This window comes from Lampetra fluviatilis, chromosome 6 (assembly GCF_964198595.1).
Source record: "Lampetra fluviatilis chromosome 6, kcLamFluv1.1, whole genome shotgun sequence".
Taxonomy (NCBI): Eukaryota; Metazoa; Chordata; class Hyperoartia; order Petromyzontiformes; family Petromyzontidae; genus Lampetra; species Lampetra fluviatilis.
Window position 1 is genome coordinate 8,251,090 of NC_136280.1, and position 17,863 is coordinate 8,268,952.

A 17,863-nucleotide genomic window follows, 5' to 3' on the forward strand; every position below is an offset into this window, starting at 1 on the left:
CCAGCACCACGCCCAGCCGCCTTTGTCTCCCCAGTGGCGATGTTTACACATCGCATCCGGGCACTCATTTGAGGCTGAGTGGACCTAGGCGAGACCCAGGACTCATTCAGATAATCGTCTGTGGTGTTGGCCGTGAGCGGGAATGGAACTCCGTTTGCCGGGTTCGTAGCGCAGCGCGCTAACCACTACACTACCGCTCCCCCTTTCCATACACTTTACACAAAACCGTGATGAGGGTTACAAACTGAGTAATCATTGGAAAGATGTGATTAACCATGCAAAAAAGATGTAACTACACTTATTTGGACCATCTTATTTAACAGACAACTATTACAGGTTATTGATAGACAGCCAGTTTGTTATTTTACCAGTTTTAGTTTTTACTTGCTTTCTTTTTTCACACTTTTGTTATGTATGCTAGGTGTTAGTTACAAACCGCACCTCTCCATAACAAAGGCTCAGTCCTTTGTTATGCAGTCTATTCTTAGTCTTAAGCCTCAGCTTACCATATTAATAAAAAGTGTGCCGTTCCTGGCCCTTCCCCCCTCAACCATTATATATACGGGGTGGTATTTCTTGTGATCTCTCATTTACTTGATACAGCTGTCGTGGCTGTGACGGTTCCACCTGAAGACGGAGGCTTGTGTTGCTTCCGAAACGTCGTGATTTTTTATTTTGTTTTATTTTACTTTTATTAATTTACATTTTTTACCTACGTGACTTTACCGAAAAAACCTAAGAATACGCTTCAGGAGAGGGGTTGGTGTCGTTTTGCTCTTCCTCGTTCATCGAAGCAGCGCGGGCTGGTTTACGATGTGGTCCGTAGCTTGCTCGGGTTGCGTTGCCACAATCGCTCTGCCGTGGCTCGTGGCTTTAATTAATAAAAAAACAAAAACATGTTTAAGGAGACGTGCGCATCGTCTTGGCGTTGCTCTGCTGAGGTTGATGGTTTTACACCACCTGTGTCTTCGAGGAGGAGGAATGTCAAAGGCAAGGAGGTGCGCGATCATCTTGGTTCTTTCGATAAAGTCACGTAGAAGGGAAGTAATACAATAATAAAAATAAAACATAATAAAATAATATAATAATATAGTAATAAAATAATAAAAATAAAACATAATAAAATAATATATTATTACATTATTTTATAATGTTTTATTTTTATTTTTTTATTACTTCCCTTCTACGTGACTTTACCGAAAGAACCAAGAAGATGAATCCCTGCAGTCACGAAAGCTTTAAATAGAGGTGCGCGATGTTTGGGTCTCAAATGGGGAGTTTAATTCTGCACCTACGCGCGGTTCCGCTCTTTTCGCGCGGATGCTGGTGTGAGTACACATCTGCGTGTACACGCGACGTGTGCTCAACATGCAGGAGGGTATTGTGTAACAACAGCTCTCATCAGCACGTAGCGCCGCAATTTATTTTATTTTCGCTGTCGTCTCTCTCGTGCAGCTCCTCCTTCTCTTTAAAGTTTCTTCCTTCCCTTGGCAAACGGTGCATTTGTTTATTTTTTTCGTGGCGTACAGCGCCTTGAGTAGTAGTAACCTTGTAGAGACGCGCTTTATTCGTGTAATGACGACGTTTCAGGCAATGGCCCTTCCTCACAACAGCTACCGACTGCGATTAACCGGCCCGGGTTCAATCTCGGTCTTTTCTAACTAAAGCAGAGCCACCGCATCGTGGCTTCTCGCCACGTATCTGTGTCGAGGGGGGGGGGGTTAAAAGGTCTTTAGAAAATATTGCATGGGAGGTTAAGCCTCGATGTTTACGACTCCTAACGACGAGAGCGAGCACGGTAACTGCGTTTGAAATCAAAAGTTGTCGCATTTGAAATGCATCGGGTGGTCAGCGCCCAGTAATCAATCCTTGTCGTAGCATTTAATTAGCCGGCATAATTTGAACCCAAAAAAAAAACCCATTTCGATTTAAAGCTTTCGTGACTGCAGGGATTCATCTTCTTGGTTCTTTCGGTAAAGTCACGTAGAAGGGAAATAATAAAATAATAAAAATAAAAAATAAAATAATTCTCACGACGTTTCGGCCACAACGCAAGTAGCCTGTTCTCCACCTGAGGACGGCTACTTGCGTTGTGGCCGAAACGTCGTGAGAATTATTTTATTATGTTTTATTTTTATTATTTTATTATTTCCATTCTACGTGACTTTAACGAAAGAACCAAGAAGAAAATAATAAATTAAATACTAGCATACGACATTTCGATTGCAACACAAGCAAGCATCATCAGGTATAAATGAAATAGAAACACAAATCTAGTATACTCAGAAATGTAATGTAATGCAACAGAGAGTCGGATAACATAACAGTCAACACCCTTATATGTTATCCGACTCTCTGTTGTATTACAATACATTTCTAAGTATACTAGATTTGTGTTTATATTTCATTTACACCTGATGACGATTGCTTGTGTTGCAATCGAAACGTCGTATGCTAGTATTTAATTTATTATTTTCTTTTACACGTGACTTTACCAAAAGAACCAAAGAGTAATTCCTGTAGTCACGAAAGCTCCAAATTAAGTTTGAACAAATACCCCTCGTGCTCTCTTTTAGCCTCCCCCCTCCCAATACGTTCCATTCATTGGCTACCACATTCTGATAAGCCCCCCCCCTCCCCCTTAACTTGTATTTAAGAACTTGCATCTTGGAATCCCTGCCTCACTTGATACAGCAAATCTGGCTGTGACGGTCCCACCTGATGACGGAGACTTGTGTTGCCTCCAAAACGTCGTGATTTTTATAAATTTGTATTTCTTTTTTTTTACCTACGTGACTTTACCGAAAAAACTAAGAGTATGAATCCTTGCAGTCACGAAAGCTTCAAATCTAGAATGCACACGCCACTTCGTGTGGGCACGGGGAGGCAAAAAAAAATTAACCCGTAAAAACAAAGTTTTTCACTATAAATCCTTTAAATGCGTGGCGGCTAGAGTCCTCTCGTCCTCTGGCTTGAGATGGCTGCCACCTATGGGTCAGATGATTGCCTGCCACCATTAAGCAATTGGTAATTAAATATAATTTCTTTTTTCCTAAAAAGTGTAAAGTTATGGAAAAAAATTTTCACGAAAAGAAATTGTCACGCACAACGAGTCTGTGTGCAAAATGTCAGCTCGATTGGATCACGGGAAGTGGGTTAAAAAACGACCGAAAGATGTGCACGGTCGTAAGCGCGCAAGCAAGCAAGCAAGTGAACTTAATATAAAGGATTTAAAAAGGCCTTCTCGTCGTCGTGAATCGATACGTGTGCGATCGCGAGTTTGCGGCAAAAACAAATCCCGTTATGATTGTTTCTCTGTACTCGCTTCGTCCGTTGCGCAAGTCGGCTTCGCGTTACTCGACGCGATGTTTTTGTTGTTGGCCAGGAAAGTGTCGCCCAACACTCCACCGCTCAGGAAACACGCCTTTTAATATCTACAATGAAAAAACTAATTTCTATAGATTTGAAGCTTTCGCGACTGCATGATTTCCATACTCTTTTCGGTAAAGTCACGTAGGTAGAAAATTAATAGATCACGACGTTTCGATCGCATTACAGGGGACCGTCTTCAGGTGAGAGAGAAAACTACTCTCTCACCTGAAGCTACTCTCTCAAGAACCAAAGAGTATACTTTCAATAGAACTACTTTTTTGTGTTTAGTTTGTTGCCTCTGCCCCGCACCTCCGATTAGCACGGTTGGCTACGTACGGTGCGAAAGAAGTTCAACATACATACATTAGGAGCTTGCCAACTGCACATAACACGTGAGAAATAATTTGGGTGGGATCCAGCAAACAGTAATTGTGTTCGAGACGCACTTCAAACGGTGGCAATGCACACGTCAAAGCACACGACACATGTGGAGTACTATGACGCAGCTGTTAGCACGCTGTGTTACGAACCTGACGACGCCTAAGCTCGATTCCTGGTCATGGCCAACATCGGTGGCAAGTAATATCTGAAGCGGTCCTGTGCACCAGCTCCCCCCTCCTTGCTCACCAAACTTCGCCGACCAGCTTGGCGAACTTCGGTCAAACAACCCATGCGAACGGCAATGGCGTCGGTAGGCCTTCATCCAGCAGTGGATCGAAAATGGCTGTTATTATTATTATGATTAATGTAATATTATGATTAATGTAAACACGTCAGTTAGACGCAGCGGTCCACAACCTTCTTGGCACCAGGGACCGGTTTCGTGGAAGACAATTTTTTCACGGACCGGGGTGGGGGGGGAGTCATCATTGGGTCTTTCCACCTTTTCAAAGAAGCTCTCCAGCGACGTTTGTTGTTTACTCATTGTGGCTACTAGGGGGCTAGAGCTTGTGGGCTTACCAACACTGTGACTGAGACAAGTGCGCAGTGCGGGAAAGAGGCGCGGACAGGAAGTGGTAAATAATAAAATAATGGACGCGGGTCACGCGCGGACTCACCGCTCTCACCACCTCCTGTTGCTGTGCGGCCCGGTTCCTAACAGGCCACGGACCGGTACCGGTCCGCAGCCCGGGGTTTGGAGACCCCTGGGTTAGAGGGCTGCATGTTCCACAAACGCAACGCCACGACAGAGAGAGAGAGAGAGAGCTTGCCAGTTAATTATTCTAGGCCTTGGCGCGCACATCACCAGAACGCCCGGTGAAACGGCGACCATGTTCTTCGTGCGTGTACGTCCGCCGACGAAGATGGAGTAACGGATTTACAGTGAGGGAAAAAAGTATTTGATCCCCTGCTGATTTTGTACGTTTGCCTACCGACAAAGAAATGATCAGTCTATAATTTTAATGGTAGGTTTATTTGAACAGTGAGAGACAGAATAACAACAAAAGCATACAGAAAAACGCATGTCAAAAATGTTATGAATTGATTTGCATTTTAATGAGGGAAATAAGTATTTGACCCCTCTGCAAAACATGACTTAGTACTTGGTGGCAAAACCCTTGCTGGATTTTGTTGTTGTTATTATGTCTCTCACTGTTCAAATAAACCTACCATTAAAATTATAGACTGATCATTTCTTTGTCAGTGGGCAAACGTACAAAATCAGCAGGGGATCAAATACTTTCTTCCCTCACTGTAGCCTCACGTGCAGAGAGAGGCGCCAGGTGGATTGTTAGGTCGCGCGACTGTGAGAGATAACAACGGCTCCGGGGGATGCAATACACCCAGCGGCTTAAGTTTACTTTATTTGTGACATGGACGATGGTGATGATCCCGTGTAGCCAGTGGCCCGGCTGTTTTAAACGGGAGCTCCGTTGTACTGCTTGAGCACAGCAGCAGCAGCAGCAAAACCAAGACAAACATATCAACGTTGCAGAGAACGAGTCCAGCAGGCTCCTTCGGGAATATTGCACGCAATTAACGGTGTATTTAACGTTCGTAAACGAAACAAAAACGGGGGTAAATTTTAAATGAAAAGGTTAGGCACAGGTGCAAATAGGCTCTGCTTTGGCAAATTCTGTCAAATGGCCTGATGAAGCTGGTTGTGAATGCCAGCGAAATGTCGAACTCAAATTGTCAATGTTTGTGGGTTTACTCTCCAACACACCGGTGTGCTAAAGTATTAACTAACTAGCACGTTTTGTTTACTTGACAAACCTTACTAATTGGCTGTGTCGGGTGGTGGTGGGTGAACGACACATTTATATTTACGCGATCCAAGCCCAAAAAAACCTTCATGATGAAGCTCTATATTTCCATTGATCGTGGCTGCTGCTGCTGCTGATGATGATGCTCGATTATACACTGGTCAACAACAAAAATTCTGGCCTGGACTTTTGCAGCTGTTTTAGACTAATTTCAGGGTGCTGATTCCAAATCTGATCTCAGATTTGCTCTATCACGTAATTTTTATGCTATCGGCATACCCCATTTTCATAATCAACGATTTTTGGGTTTAGATCGCGTTATTTATAAATGTGTCGTAACCCTCCACCACCCGACACGGCCAATCAGTAAAAAAAGTGTCACGTTGACAAAAGACAAATAGTTCACTGCTTTAGCCCACCGGTGTGTTGAAGCGTGAAACCACAACATTTACAATTTGAGTACGACGTTTCGCTGGTAATTGCATCCAGCATCATCGGGCAATTCGCCAGAATGACCATTCTGGCGAATTGCCCGACGTGACACTTTTTTTACTGATTGGCCGTGTCGGGTGGTGGAGGGTTACGACACATTTATAAATAACGCGATCTAAACCCAAAAATCGTTGATTATGAACAATATTGGTCGCGAAAGCCTACGTGTTATACCCCATTTTCATTTATTTCACCCGAAATTAACTCTGTCACTTACGATTGCAAGTTTTTGCGAGTCAGTGACTGCTTTAGTGTTAAAATACGGTGCTGTATTTTTAGCATAGTGTGTTTATAATATCATTTTATGTAGATATACACATTTACTTAATTTTTTTCTTCCGCAGTTTTTATTGAAAATGCAATATTTGATATCTCAAAAACCCGATGTGATAGACAAAAACTGATACCAAATTTGGAATCAGCACCCCAAAATTACTTTAAACCCGTTGGAATACCTTATGCCAGAAAAAGTGTGTTGACCAGTGTTATTCATCTACCAACCACTCTGTGCCAACCTGGCACCGATCACTAACCAACCCCCAACCCTCCCCCCCACAACTTTCCCCGCAGTGGCCGCGACGGCGCGCAGCGACGGGAGCCCGACCTCCCCGGAGGGCGCCGCGCGTAGCCCCGACGGCGGCGAAGACGGCGAGCTGTCCAAGGACGCGGCGGGGCCCGGCGGCTCGGACAAGGAGGGCGAGGCCGAGGAGGCGGCGGGCGGCGCCGGCGGCAAGCGCCGGGGGCCCCGCACCACCATCAAGGCCAAGCAGCTGGAGACGCTGCGCGCCGCCTTCGCGGCCACGCCCAAGCCCAGCAGGCACGTGCGCGAGCAGCTGGCCCAGGAGACGGGGCTCAACATGCGCGTCATACAGGTGATGACCCGCCTCCTCCTCTTCTTGTTGTCCATTGGCTGCTGGGTGAGGGCATTGCCCCTCCCCCACCGCCCCCGCTCCCGCTCCGCTGTGCCGGACATGGGGGTTGTTTCATACTCTTAGTTCTTTCGGTAAAGTCACGTAGGTAAAAAATGAAATTAAAATTAATAAAAAATAAAAATAAAAAAATCACGACGTTTCGGAGGCAACACAAGCTTCCGTCTTCAGGTGAAACTGTCACAGCAGATGTTTTGCTGTGACAGTTTCACCTGAAGACGGAAGCTTGTGTTGCCTCCGAAACGTCGTGATTTTTATTTTTTTATTTTTTATTTTTCTATTTTGTAGTTTTTATTAATTTTACATTTTTTTTACCTACGTGACTTTACCGAAAGAACTAAGAGTATGAATCCTTGCAGTCACGAAAGCTTCAAATCTAGAATTATGGGGGTTGTTTGTCGTACTTGACCACGCCGGTCAGCGCCGGGGTTGTTGGCTTGGCTACCGAGGGCTGACTGCGTGGACGGAGAGAGAGAGAGAGCCACGCCCCGTGCGTGTTCGGACACCTGTGATCTGTAAACCAGCGCTTCGGAGGCGAGGGTTTGAGAATCGTGTGTGTCTTCTTGGTTCTTTCGGTAAAGTCACGTAGAATGGAAATAATAAAATAATAAAAATAAAACATCATAAAATAATTCTCACGACGTTTCGGCCACCACGCAAGCAGCCGTCCTCAGGTGAAGACCAGGTCTGATGCTGTCTCCCCGACAGACCTGGTCTTCACCTAAGGACGGCTGCTTGCGTTGTGGCCGAAACGTCGTGAGAATTATTTTATGATGTTTTATTTTTATTATTTATAATTTCCATTCTACGTGACTTTACCGAAAGAACCAAGAAGATGAATCCCTGCAGTCACGAAAGCTTTAAATCGAAAAAAATCGTGTGTGTGTGTGTGGGAATCCCGAACACTGCTGGGATGCCACGTTTGCCAGGAGATGGCAGGACAGCCAGTGGGTTCTCAACTTGCCTGTACAATCATTTTCGTTGTGCCCTATTCTGGGTACCCCAGTTTCATCCCACATGTCAAAACGCTGCCCCTTGAAGTGGAACTTGTGAAACATGCCAATGCAGGACCCTCCTGAAATAGAGTCATTAAGGCTTGACGAGCCCTTCCTGGTTATATAGATCTTGTTCTTAACTCTGTGTGTCGCAATCGCAAGGAGGGATCTCATCATTACTATAGAGATTGGGGGGGTAGAGACTAGGGCTAGAAATAGTTAAATAAATAAATAAGAAGTCTTCTCGGCCACAATCCTGTGAGTCATGGCCATGAGCCTTTAATAGATTATCAACTTGTCACTTTTGCCCCACAATGGGTGGAGGTACCACCCCTGGACTGAGAGGTGGCCACAGAACCTTGACAGTAAAGCAATGGATTATTGAATCCATCTGGGCGGAAATTTGAATGTATATCCCTTCGTACGAGTGGGGTCTTTTTTCTATCCAGGTGCCTCTTTCCTTCCTATTTTCCAATACTCATTAATCGAATTGGTTAAACGTCCAATCGCCTGACCGTCCTGAATAAAAAAAAACGGTCTTGAATTTGATTCCTCGCCACCGCTGGCATCAGTTGTGGCGAACGATACCTGACCTAGCCCGGAGCCTCCTCCCCTTAATCAACGCACACTGGTCAGCGCGGTGAAGCATGTTCAACAACCCCCGTGATCGACGCGGCATGGGGAAGCCTTCACCAAGCATTGGATGCAAAGGGCTATACATAATGCGTCGCGGTGGCGAGATGTTAGCTACCTCGCCTGCTATACAGGAGGTCATAGGTTCGATCCCGACCCAGACGCCTGTATATTTGGAGTTTGCACGTTCTCTCCATGGTCGCGTGGACTTTTTCTCCGTGTCCTGCAGAGTTTCCCTCCACATTTAAGAACATTCACTCAGAGTGTATTTGGCTGCCATAAATGTCCACGTGATGAGCCACTTAATCGGGCAACCATTTGTGGCCCGGTCGCTGCTGAAAAGAGCTATACAGCTCGGTGGGCCTTACCTGGCGAAGCGGTCAGCATCTTTCAACGATGGCACCTCCTCCCTCTCATCATCCCCCCACCGCCTGCCCTCCGCCACTGCTCCTGGCCCTGACACTCGTCCCGGCACGTGCCCGCGTGCAATCCACCTCCCCAGGTTTGGTTCCAGAACCGGCGCTCCAAGGAGCGGCGCATGAAGCAGCTGAGCGCCCTGGGGGGACGGCGGGGGCACGCTCTCTTCCGAGGAGGGGCGCGGAGGGCGAGGCCGCTTGCGGGCCGCCTGGAGGAGGGGGAGGCAGGGGCCCCCTTCGCCTATTACCCCGGTGAGTAACCCCCCTCCCCCGACCCCCATCGTGGGACGGCGGTCCCCCGTGTTCTTCGCCAGCGATGGATCAATCAAACTTTCTTTCACGCTTTACTACTTACGAGACGTGTGCAAGTTGCAGGTTGGGTCCCATTCACAGCTGAATCTCAGAACGCGCGAGCGGCTCGGGATTAGTTTTATTTAGAGAGGCGTAGCGCCGCTGTTTTTAACGACATTGTACTCGCCGCAGAAAACTGTAGTGACACAACCGGGAATTGAACTCAGTGCGTGAACCACAATGCCACCGCTCCACGCACGTGTATCCAGTTAAGACCAGTACACGGCACAACAACTTTTGACTTCAATTTGATAGTAGTGGTGACGAGTTGTTAACTCCCTCGCCTGGTATGCAAGAGGTCGTTGGTTCGATCCCAACCCTGACAATGCCTATATATTTGGAGTTTGCATGTTCTCCCCGTGGTCGTGTGGATCTTTCTCTGGGTCCTCCGGTTTTTCCCCCCACATTTCTAAGAATGTGTTCGGAGTGTATTTGGCTGCTATAAATGTCCACGCGATAAGCCACTTCATTGAGCTATGAAACGTGGCCAGGTCGCTTATGAAAAATAGCTATCTAAATAGCTCAGTGAGTTTTATCTGATAAAAAAAATGTTTAGTTTAATTGGACTTCACATGGCATGCATGACTTTTTTTTCTGATGGAACATTAAGTCTCACCTGGTTAAACGAATCCATAGCCCTACACTTTTCTTCGGGTCCTGTCATGCTCCAATGAACCTGCAATCTCGAGGTCGCCAATTCAACCTCCCGGCACAGCAGCTTGAAACATTGGGAACGCATCTTGAATCTGCCACCGCCTCTGTGTACCCAGCAATATAGTGCATGGAGGCCCCCTTCTGCCAGCAGTGGCATGAGTAGGTGATTGCAGGGCTGCACTTTTGCCTCTTTCATTTAATTGCTCTACCACACCTTCCCCTGCGTGGTGGTGATGGTGGTGGCTGAGCGCCGATCCAACTGTTACGTTCCCGCACCAGCCTCGTGGTTTTTCATTCTGTGCATAATTAACGCTGCGCGCGCCGTCTGTACCGATGATGACGATAAGGAGCCGGTAGCAACTCTCGCCAAATTAGGCCACCGTGTTCCAGTAACGTAGCCCACAGCAACGGACTGGAAATTGGCCACCACAACAAAAACCACTATCGTCACAAACCTCCACCGCCTACACCGCTCCTACCGCCACTGCCACTACCACCACCATCCCTACTACCACCGCAACTACCTTCACCATTGCCACTATTACCACCACCACCATCCCTTCTACCACTGCTCCTACGTCAACATCAGCACTACTACCACCACCATCCCGACTACCGCCGCATTTACCTTCACCATGGTCACTACAACCACCCCTGCTACTAGACCCACCCATTACTACCACCGCCACCATCAACAACTGCAAGTGCCACTAAGTGGTGGTGATTCCAGCACAGCATTTCTGCTACCACAGCATCTGTGCCAGGCCAGGTGCACTTGGTGGCCACGTGATATGCCGGAAGCTCACTGACAGAAGGCTGCGGAATAGAGCGGGTGTTAGAGGTTGACCAAGTTGACTTAGTCATGCGCTCCCCACTGTGCCACTTTAAACCCACATCAGCATTAAGACATAACTGCCATGTGCAGAGGTTACGTAGTTTGAACGTACCGAATTAAATTCCACCTTCCACCCCCCCCCCCTCCTCTTCGCCTCCCTCCCCCGAGAGGCAAGGGATGGCCTCAACGTGTCGACTTGAAAATGTTGCGCGACACAAGTTGATTCGAAACGACAAGCGCGTGCGAAAGAGGTCCTACGGTTGAGCCGGCACACAAAGCAATTTCCAATTCCCGAAGGAGGGCAACTTAATTCGACACCCGGCGTCGACCTGACCTCCGCTCGCAGGCGGCCACTGCGTCGCGAGCTTTCAGATGCGCTTCTGCGGCCGTCTGGAACGCTCTTTCTTCTGATATTAGGAAGCCACTGGATCTGTGCACTTTTAAATCATCTCGATTGGAAAACTAATTTCTTCGGAACTGCCCTTTGTGTTTAGTTTGTTGTCCTTCTCCCGCACCTACGATTAGCACGGTTGGCTACGTACGGTGTGAAAGAGGTTCAACATGCATATATGCACGTGGACAGAACCCGCGTGTCGACGACGCGTTAGCTGCAAGTGCGGCCCGTATTGTCAATCCACTGCTGGATGAGAGCCTCTCAGACGCTTTTGTGAGCCGTCAGGGATATTTTACTACACGGTGGCACTCAACCCTCCTGTCTATCGTGCACGGTGGCACTCAGCCCATCGCAGCACGATACAGAGTGGCCCAAAAGTCAGGACACATTGGATTATGAAATGTATTTTAACAAATCGCATAGGGATATTTAATTGATTGCAACAAATGTTCAAATTGACTTCCATTAACAATAATGCACACCGTGAATTATCTTTTTAAATTAATTTAGTAGGACTTTGTTCTAAGATTACAGCTGCCCTCTTCAGCTCACGTTAAAAACCTAATTGAACTCGTTCATTTTCAGTAATTTTTCCTTGAAAGTTTTGTTATTTAATCTGCAGAGGGAAAAGAAAAACTAGACGTTACTAAAGATAATAGTTAAGATATTAACTTAAAGAATAGACATTCAAATTGTTTTATTGCCAGTGTTAAAACAAATTTAACGTGTCCTAATGTTTGGGCCACCCCGTGTGTATCCCAGGGAACTGGAAACCGCACTCGGCTTCCGAGGTTTGGCAAATTGCGGGCGATTTGGTCAACGCGCAATTTCAACTAAACTATTTTTTTTATTTAGTCACGGGCTATGCAGCTCTCTTTCAGGAAGCGACCTGTCCACAAAATGACAGCTCAACGAAGTGGCTTATCAGGTGGAAATTTATAGCAGCCAGACATTCTAAAAGCGTGCTTCTAAATGTGGAGGGAAAAATCCGGACGACCCGGAGAAAACTCCACGTGACCACAGGGAGAGAGAGAGAGACACGCAAACTCCAAATATGCAACAGGTGTCAGGGTCGAGATCAAACCCATGACCTCCTGCATACCAGGCGAGGGAGTTAACATCTCGCCACCGCGGCCATAAGCCACGTGCTCCCGTGCTGTCGCCAGGGACAGAGAGCCCACGGCGCGAAATTGTGTCGTGTATTTCCTGTGTAAATTGTTTTATGTGCGTTGTGTACTTGCTCCCCCCCCCCCCGAACCCCTGCTGCATCAAAGCACGAGGAGTCGGCGCTCCTTGTCGCCTCGTGTTTACGCGTCGGCCCGCTGATAAGGCTATTTTAAAGTCGGACTGGAAGTCAGACCGAAACCTTGTCAAACTGATTAGTAAAGTGGCAAAATCCAATTAAAATGAAAGCGGCGTGTACAGCTGCGGTGGCTCATTAAACATTATCGTCCGTTGCAAATCTTACTCGATTTGACAAGGTTTTGGTAGATCAGTGGCGCTACGTTGAGTGTCAATCTTCGCCGAATGCGTTTCTCACTCCGGGCCTTTTAAGGAGTTCGGATACAATCAGGAATATAAATTCCTTTGCGTGTGTGTGTGGTGTTTGCGTGAGTGTGTGTGTCTTCTCTGAATCAGAATATGTATTCATCCTGAGAGGAATCCGATGAACTATAAAGCTCGTTTTTCACGGATGTCCAATAGGGGGTGGGTCAGAAAGTTACAACGATGAACAATACACAAAAAACGATAGTGCAAAGTATAGCAAAGGTAAGCAAAATCACTAAAAATAAACACACAAAAATGTTTAGATCTTAAGTTTTGGTGACTGCAATGTTCCATACTCTTTAGTTCTTTCGGTAAAGTCACGTAGGTATAAAATAAAATAAAAACAATCAAAAATAAATTAAATCACGACGTTGCGGAAGCAACACAAGCTTCCGTCATCAGGTGGGACAACCACAGCAATAATTTAGTCATTTGTTTCTTGCTGTCCCACGTGATTTAAAAAAAATTATACCTACGTGACTTTACTGAACGAACTAAAGAGTAAATACAAATTAATACAGTATATTAGTCCAAATTGCAGAAGTACAGTACAATTCCAAGCTTGAGCAAGGCAGAAAAACAACAGCAAAAACAGTCCAAGACCACACCAAGACAACACACAGTACCTCAATAAAATAGCACATTAAAGTTAAACTATCGATACACAGGTAAGGGTCAAAGTTACAAATCAAATATGGCAGTATCCAGCGCTAACCTTCTGCTTCAGGATATTTTTTTGAAGGAAGATTAACGATGTTAAGTGAATAGCAACACCGCTGGGTCTATGCGAGTCTGTGCCTCTCTCTCTCTCTCCACGTGTATGTTTGGAGTCTCTGCGTGAGTCATTGGGGACCGGACCCAGACCGTCAGCTCTTAGGGGCGCGCTCAACCTGACCCGGGGTACCAGTAGCCCCCCTACTATACGCAGCGTGACACTTGGGAAGATACTGGAGAGAGGAGGAGGGAGGAGGAGGGGGTCCATTAGACGGGACCCAAATTCCGTTGCATTTCGCACGCTTCAAATTCCCGCGATTTGCAGCAGGTTGTTTTTTACGTTTAGAGAAATAAAATAAAATATTGCCACCAAGTAGGCTTGACCACACGGTGACCTCTCTTTCGCATTTTCCCAAATGGGAATTATGGGGCTTATATATTGAGTATGGGGGGTTGGTTGCGAGGGAAAAGTGATACGTTTAGCGGAGCGGAAATCAATTATGAAGATATTTGAAACGTGTCCATCACGTGACCGCTCGGGTCACGGCGCGTAACCATCGGTTGGAATGCACCTCTCAACTGATATATAATCTGAGAACAATAATTGACTAATTTACACCATTTACAGCCCTTTGCCAATCCACTTCTGGGTGGCGGCCGTCTCAGACTGTCAGTCATTTGGATTTTTTTTTGTTTTGCCATAATTCACCGCGCTGGTCAGTGCAGGGTGCTTAAAAAAGGGTGAACACTTTGGAGAATTTGCAACAATGCCACGAGAAATGTGCCTCTGGGCTCTGGAGACCACCTAGAGAAGATTCCAGGCACGCGTTGACAACGATGGCGAACAAGTGGAGCCTCTCTGACTTTTTGAAGCTATTCACATACATCTGTGTAGGCTACACTGGGATCGTTGTCCTTTAGTTCTATCCTTTCAACAACAACAACAAAAATCCTAGGTTGCTCCGTGATCAAAATTTCTCGCCCACGCCGTGAGAGGGGCTCTAGAAATGCCCATCACTCTCGTGGACATTTGACCTACACTTCCAAGTTTGGCCAGACGTCTGTGACCACGGGACGCCTGTGAAAAAAAGAGCGTGATTAGCTCATCAGATTCATCCAGTGTCTATAAATGCACATTCTGAAGTTGGACTTTAACCCCACCGCGCACATTCAGCTCAATGGGACTATATTAAATATACGCTCCAAGCGTGGTGGTGTTTCATTCAGACGCTGTCTCCCCGACAGACCTGGTCTCCACCTGAGGACGGCTGCTTGCGTTGTGGCCGAAACGTCGTGAGAATTATTTTATTATGTTTTATTTTTATTATTGTATTACTTCCCTTCTACGTGACTTTACCGAAAGAACCAAGAAAACTCAATGGGACTGTCACTAAATCGCCAAACAAAACCTCGCACCCCTCTCGTTAACCGCTACATACCCTTTAACCCCCACCACCCCCCACATCACTCTTTCCCTCTCCTCTCCTTGCCAGACTACCCCCCGGAATTTTACGGACCCACGCCCGGCGGCGGCGGCGTGGGAGGCTTCGAGTTCTACCCTCCCCACTCCCAGGCGCAGACGCCGCCCGACATGGGCTTCCTGCTGCCCGGCCCGCCGGGCGTCGGCGCCGCCGCGGCCGCTGCCGCCCTCGGGGCCCTGGAGGCCGCGCACCCCTCGCTGCTGCAGCAGCATCACGGCGACCGCTACTCGGACCTCATCTCTCCGCCGGGCGCCGGGCGAGACTGCCCCACGAGCCCCAACGCGGCCCTGCCCGTGCACCTGCACGGGATGCCGCCCGGGAACGGCTTTCCCTCGGGGGCCGAGCCACCCTTTGGGCTGCACAGGGCAGGGGGCTACGAGCACATGGGACACGAGATGGGCGAGGCGACTGTTTGGTGACGCCAGATTTGGTAGCCGCCGCCGCCGTCGCCGCACATCGACGTTGGCACGGGGAGCGCGTCGCGTCACGTAGCGCGTTCCGTGCACGACCGCGAAACGCGCGCGCGTACTCGTTCTGCGGTCGACGTTGCGGAAGAAGGCTGACGTCCCCCACGGCGCTTGTGCCCAGGATAGGTGCACTTTTTTGTGATCGTGACGCGTAGGCAAACACACGCAAAGCACGTGCGACTATTGTGCGATCGCCGAAGAGACAAAGATCCCCCCCTTTGTAGCCTCAAACGGATTGTTGGAGCCAGTGCTGCACCCGTTAACGTCACCGTGGGCACACGAGGTGGGCGGTGATGTTGCCAGCACCACGCCGGGCCGCCTTTGTCTCTCCAGTGATGATGTTTACACACCGTAGTATTTACAGATTTTAACAAGGGGTGATCCAATGGGGAAGGCCCACGACCGGTTCACATGTCCATCACTCGCCACTTAGGATGTCAGTCTTGGCCTGTAATCGAACTAGGGCCGCCGGGTTAATATAACGCAGCGTGTTTAACCTTTTACGCCATATGCCCGAGCGGTTTGTTAAGGTTGCACGGGTGAAGGTCCTTTGTGATCACACGCGGACGCACGCACGCACAGGCACACGCAACGCGTGCGATCACGAGACGCGCGACTACGCGAGGAGCACAAATGTGAACGGACAGCCACAACAAAACAAGAAGGCAACCCCCTTCCCAAGACATAGCAGAGCGGAATCCTGTACTGTCATGAAAACCTCGGAGATGCTGTATAGACTTTGACCAAAGGAAATTTGCCGAGAGAGTGACTGGCTGCTCGCGACGCGATGCTTATGCAAGTGGACAGCCGGTTTTGCCGCGTGGGTATGCTGACTGATGGGGCGTACCGCGGTCGCGTCAGGAGCCGTTGTCGGGGCTTCTACATCGGATTGCTAAAGTTGGCAAGCGACACCTCCTGCCGTTCGCTGGAGGGACTGCCGGGGGGGTCCGTCCCCGTGGATCGCTTTTGTCACTGTGTGGCCAGACGTCAATTAAATTCAGAAGGCACGTACGTCGTCGGGACAAGTGTACATAGTGCCAAATAGGGTCTCCTTTTAATCTGAATTTCAAAATGAATGAATAAATAAGTAATAAAGTGAGAATCAAAACCATCTAATCATGTATTAGATCGAGTGTGTGCGACGAGCGACCAAATGTACAGAGGCGAACGCGTCCCAACAGACTATTTGTACATTGCCAAATATTTTAGGTATGATGATGATGACGCGGTGTTTTGGGAAGCAGAGTGGTTTTTGGAAAACAATTCTTGAAATCTGCCCTGGTCCCCCCCCCTCCCCCCTCCATCTCTCACGTGCGAAGTGGCAGACTGTGAAATGAAATTCGGAGCATGCTGCGTCACAGATTATGTAAAGTGCCACACACGGGAGCGGATTAACGGGGTCGTTTTATTTTTCAATCGCGACACCGCGACTGGACGGGGATGGGTGTCGTATTATCCTCTCCCCCCCCCCCCCCAATCTCAACAAGTGACGCGCTGATTCGAGAGATGAGCTCCGGTTCGAGTTTGTAGGAAGAAGTTCAATTTACATTTTGCACAATTTTTTTTTGCAAGCGGGAGCTCGTATTAAGTTGCCAGTTACCCTGATTTAAAAAAAATATTACGATGCGTCCTTTGAAGCAAAAACAAAAAGAAAACCTCAGCTTTCAACTTAATCACGGTAGCGTTCTTTTGAGAGTAGTTTTTGCGGGATGAAAAAAGGACTTCAAGCGTGATCGTTGCGTGTTGGTGTTGAAGATATGGCAAGTCTGGACAGATGCAGAGGATGACAATTACAGACTCGAGCAGTTGACGGGCAATGGTTTTACTTTCGTCAATTTGCATGTGATGATGCCCAAATGAATTTTTGCTGGCTTGCAGTTGCACAGGTAAAGGTATGTCTAAAAAGTAACTGTACTCGCACACGTACTCGAAACACATGTACAAATACACAACCAGTGCTCATCACTGCACATTACACAGATATAGGGCAAGTGTAATTTAAGTTCAATGTCTTTACATTTGACTATCCGTTGTTTACTTTTTTTATTTAAGTGGCGTTACTTATAGCAGGCAGCTAAGTGGACATTCTGCAAAGACGAGTTAAATATTCTCATTGACACTTTGGTATGTTTAAGTATTTATTATTGCTATTTTATTTTTGCTGGACAAACTGGATTTTGTGTGTATAATGCAATTTAGTACGGGTGATAATACTTGATCGTGTATTGAAAAAAAATGTGATGTTTATTTAAAGTCACCTACTGAACGTGCTAGCATTGTGTATTTGGAAACTTTAATGAGAATTTGACATCCGTTGATGGTTCAGTTTTTATTATTATTAGAGTATCTTGGTCGAAACCTCACAATGCCAAATG

At 47.3% G+C, this 17,863-nt stretch overlaps 1 protein-coding gene across 1 annotated transcript in view; it reads left to right on the top strand.

Annotated features, from left to right (window-relative positions):
• The window catches only part of LOC144932910 (LIM/homeobox protein Lhx5-like), a 50,905-nt gene extending 33,478 nt beyond the window's left edge, over positions 1-17,427 (top strand). The window contains exons 3-5 of the mRNA XM_078857308.1: positions 6,642-6,943; positions 9,131-9,296; positions 15,034-17,427. Coding sequence (XP_078713434.1) covers positions 6,642-6,943; positions 9,131-9,296; positions 15,034-15,440 — 875 coding nt within the window. The 3' untranslated portion in view covers positions 15,441-17,427. The remainder of the gene's footprint in view (positions 1-6,641; positions 6,944-9,130; positions 9,297-15,033) is intronic.
• The last annotated feature ends 436 nt before the right edge of the window (positions 17,428-17,863 follow it).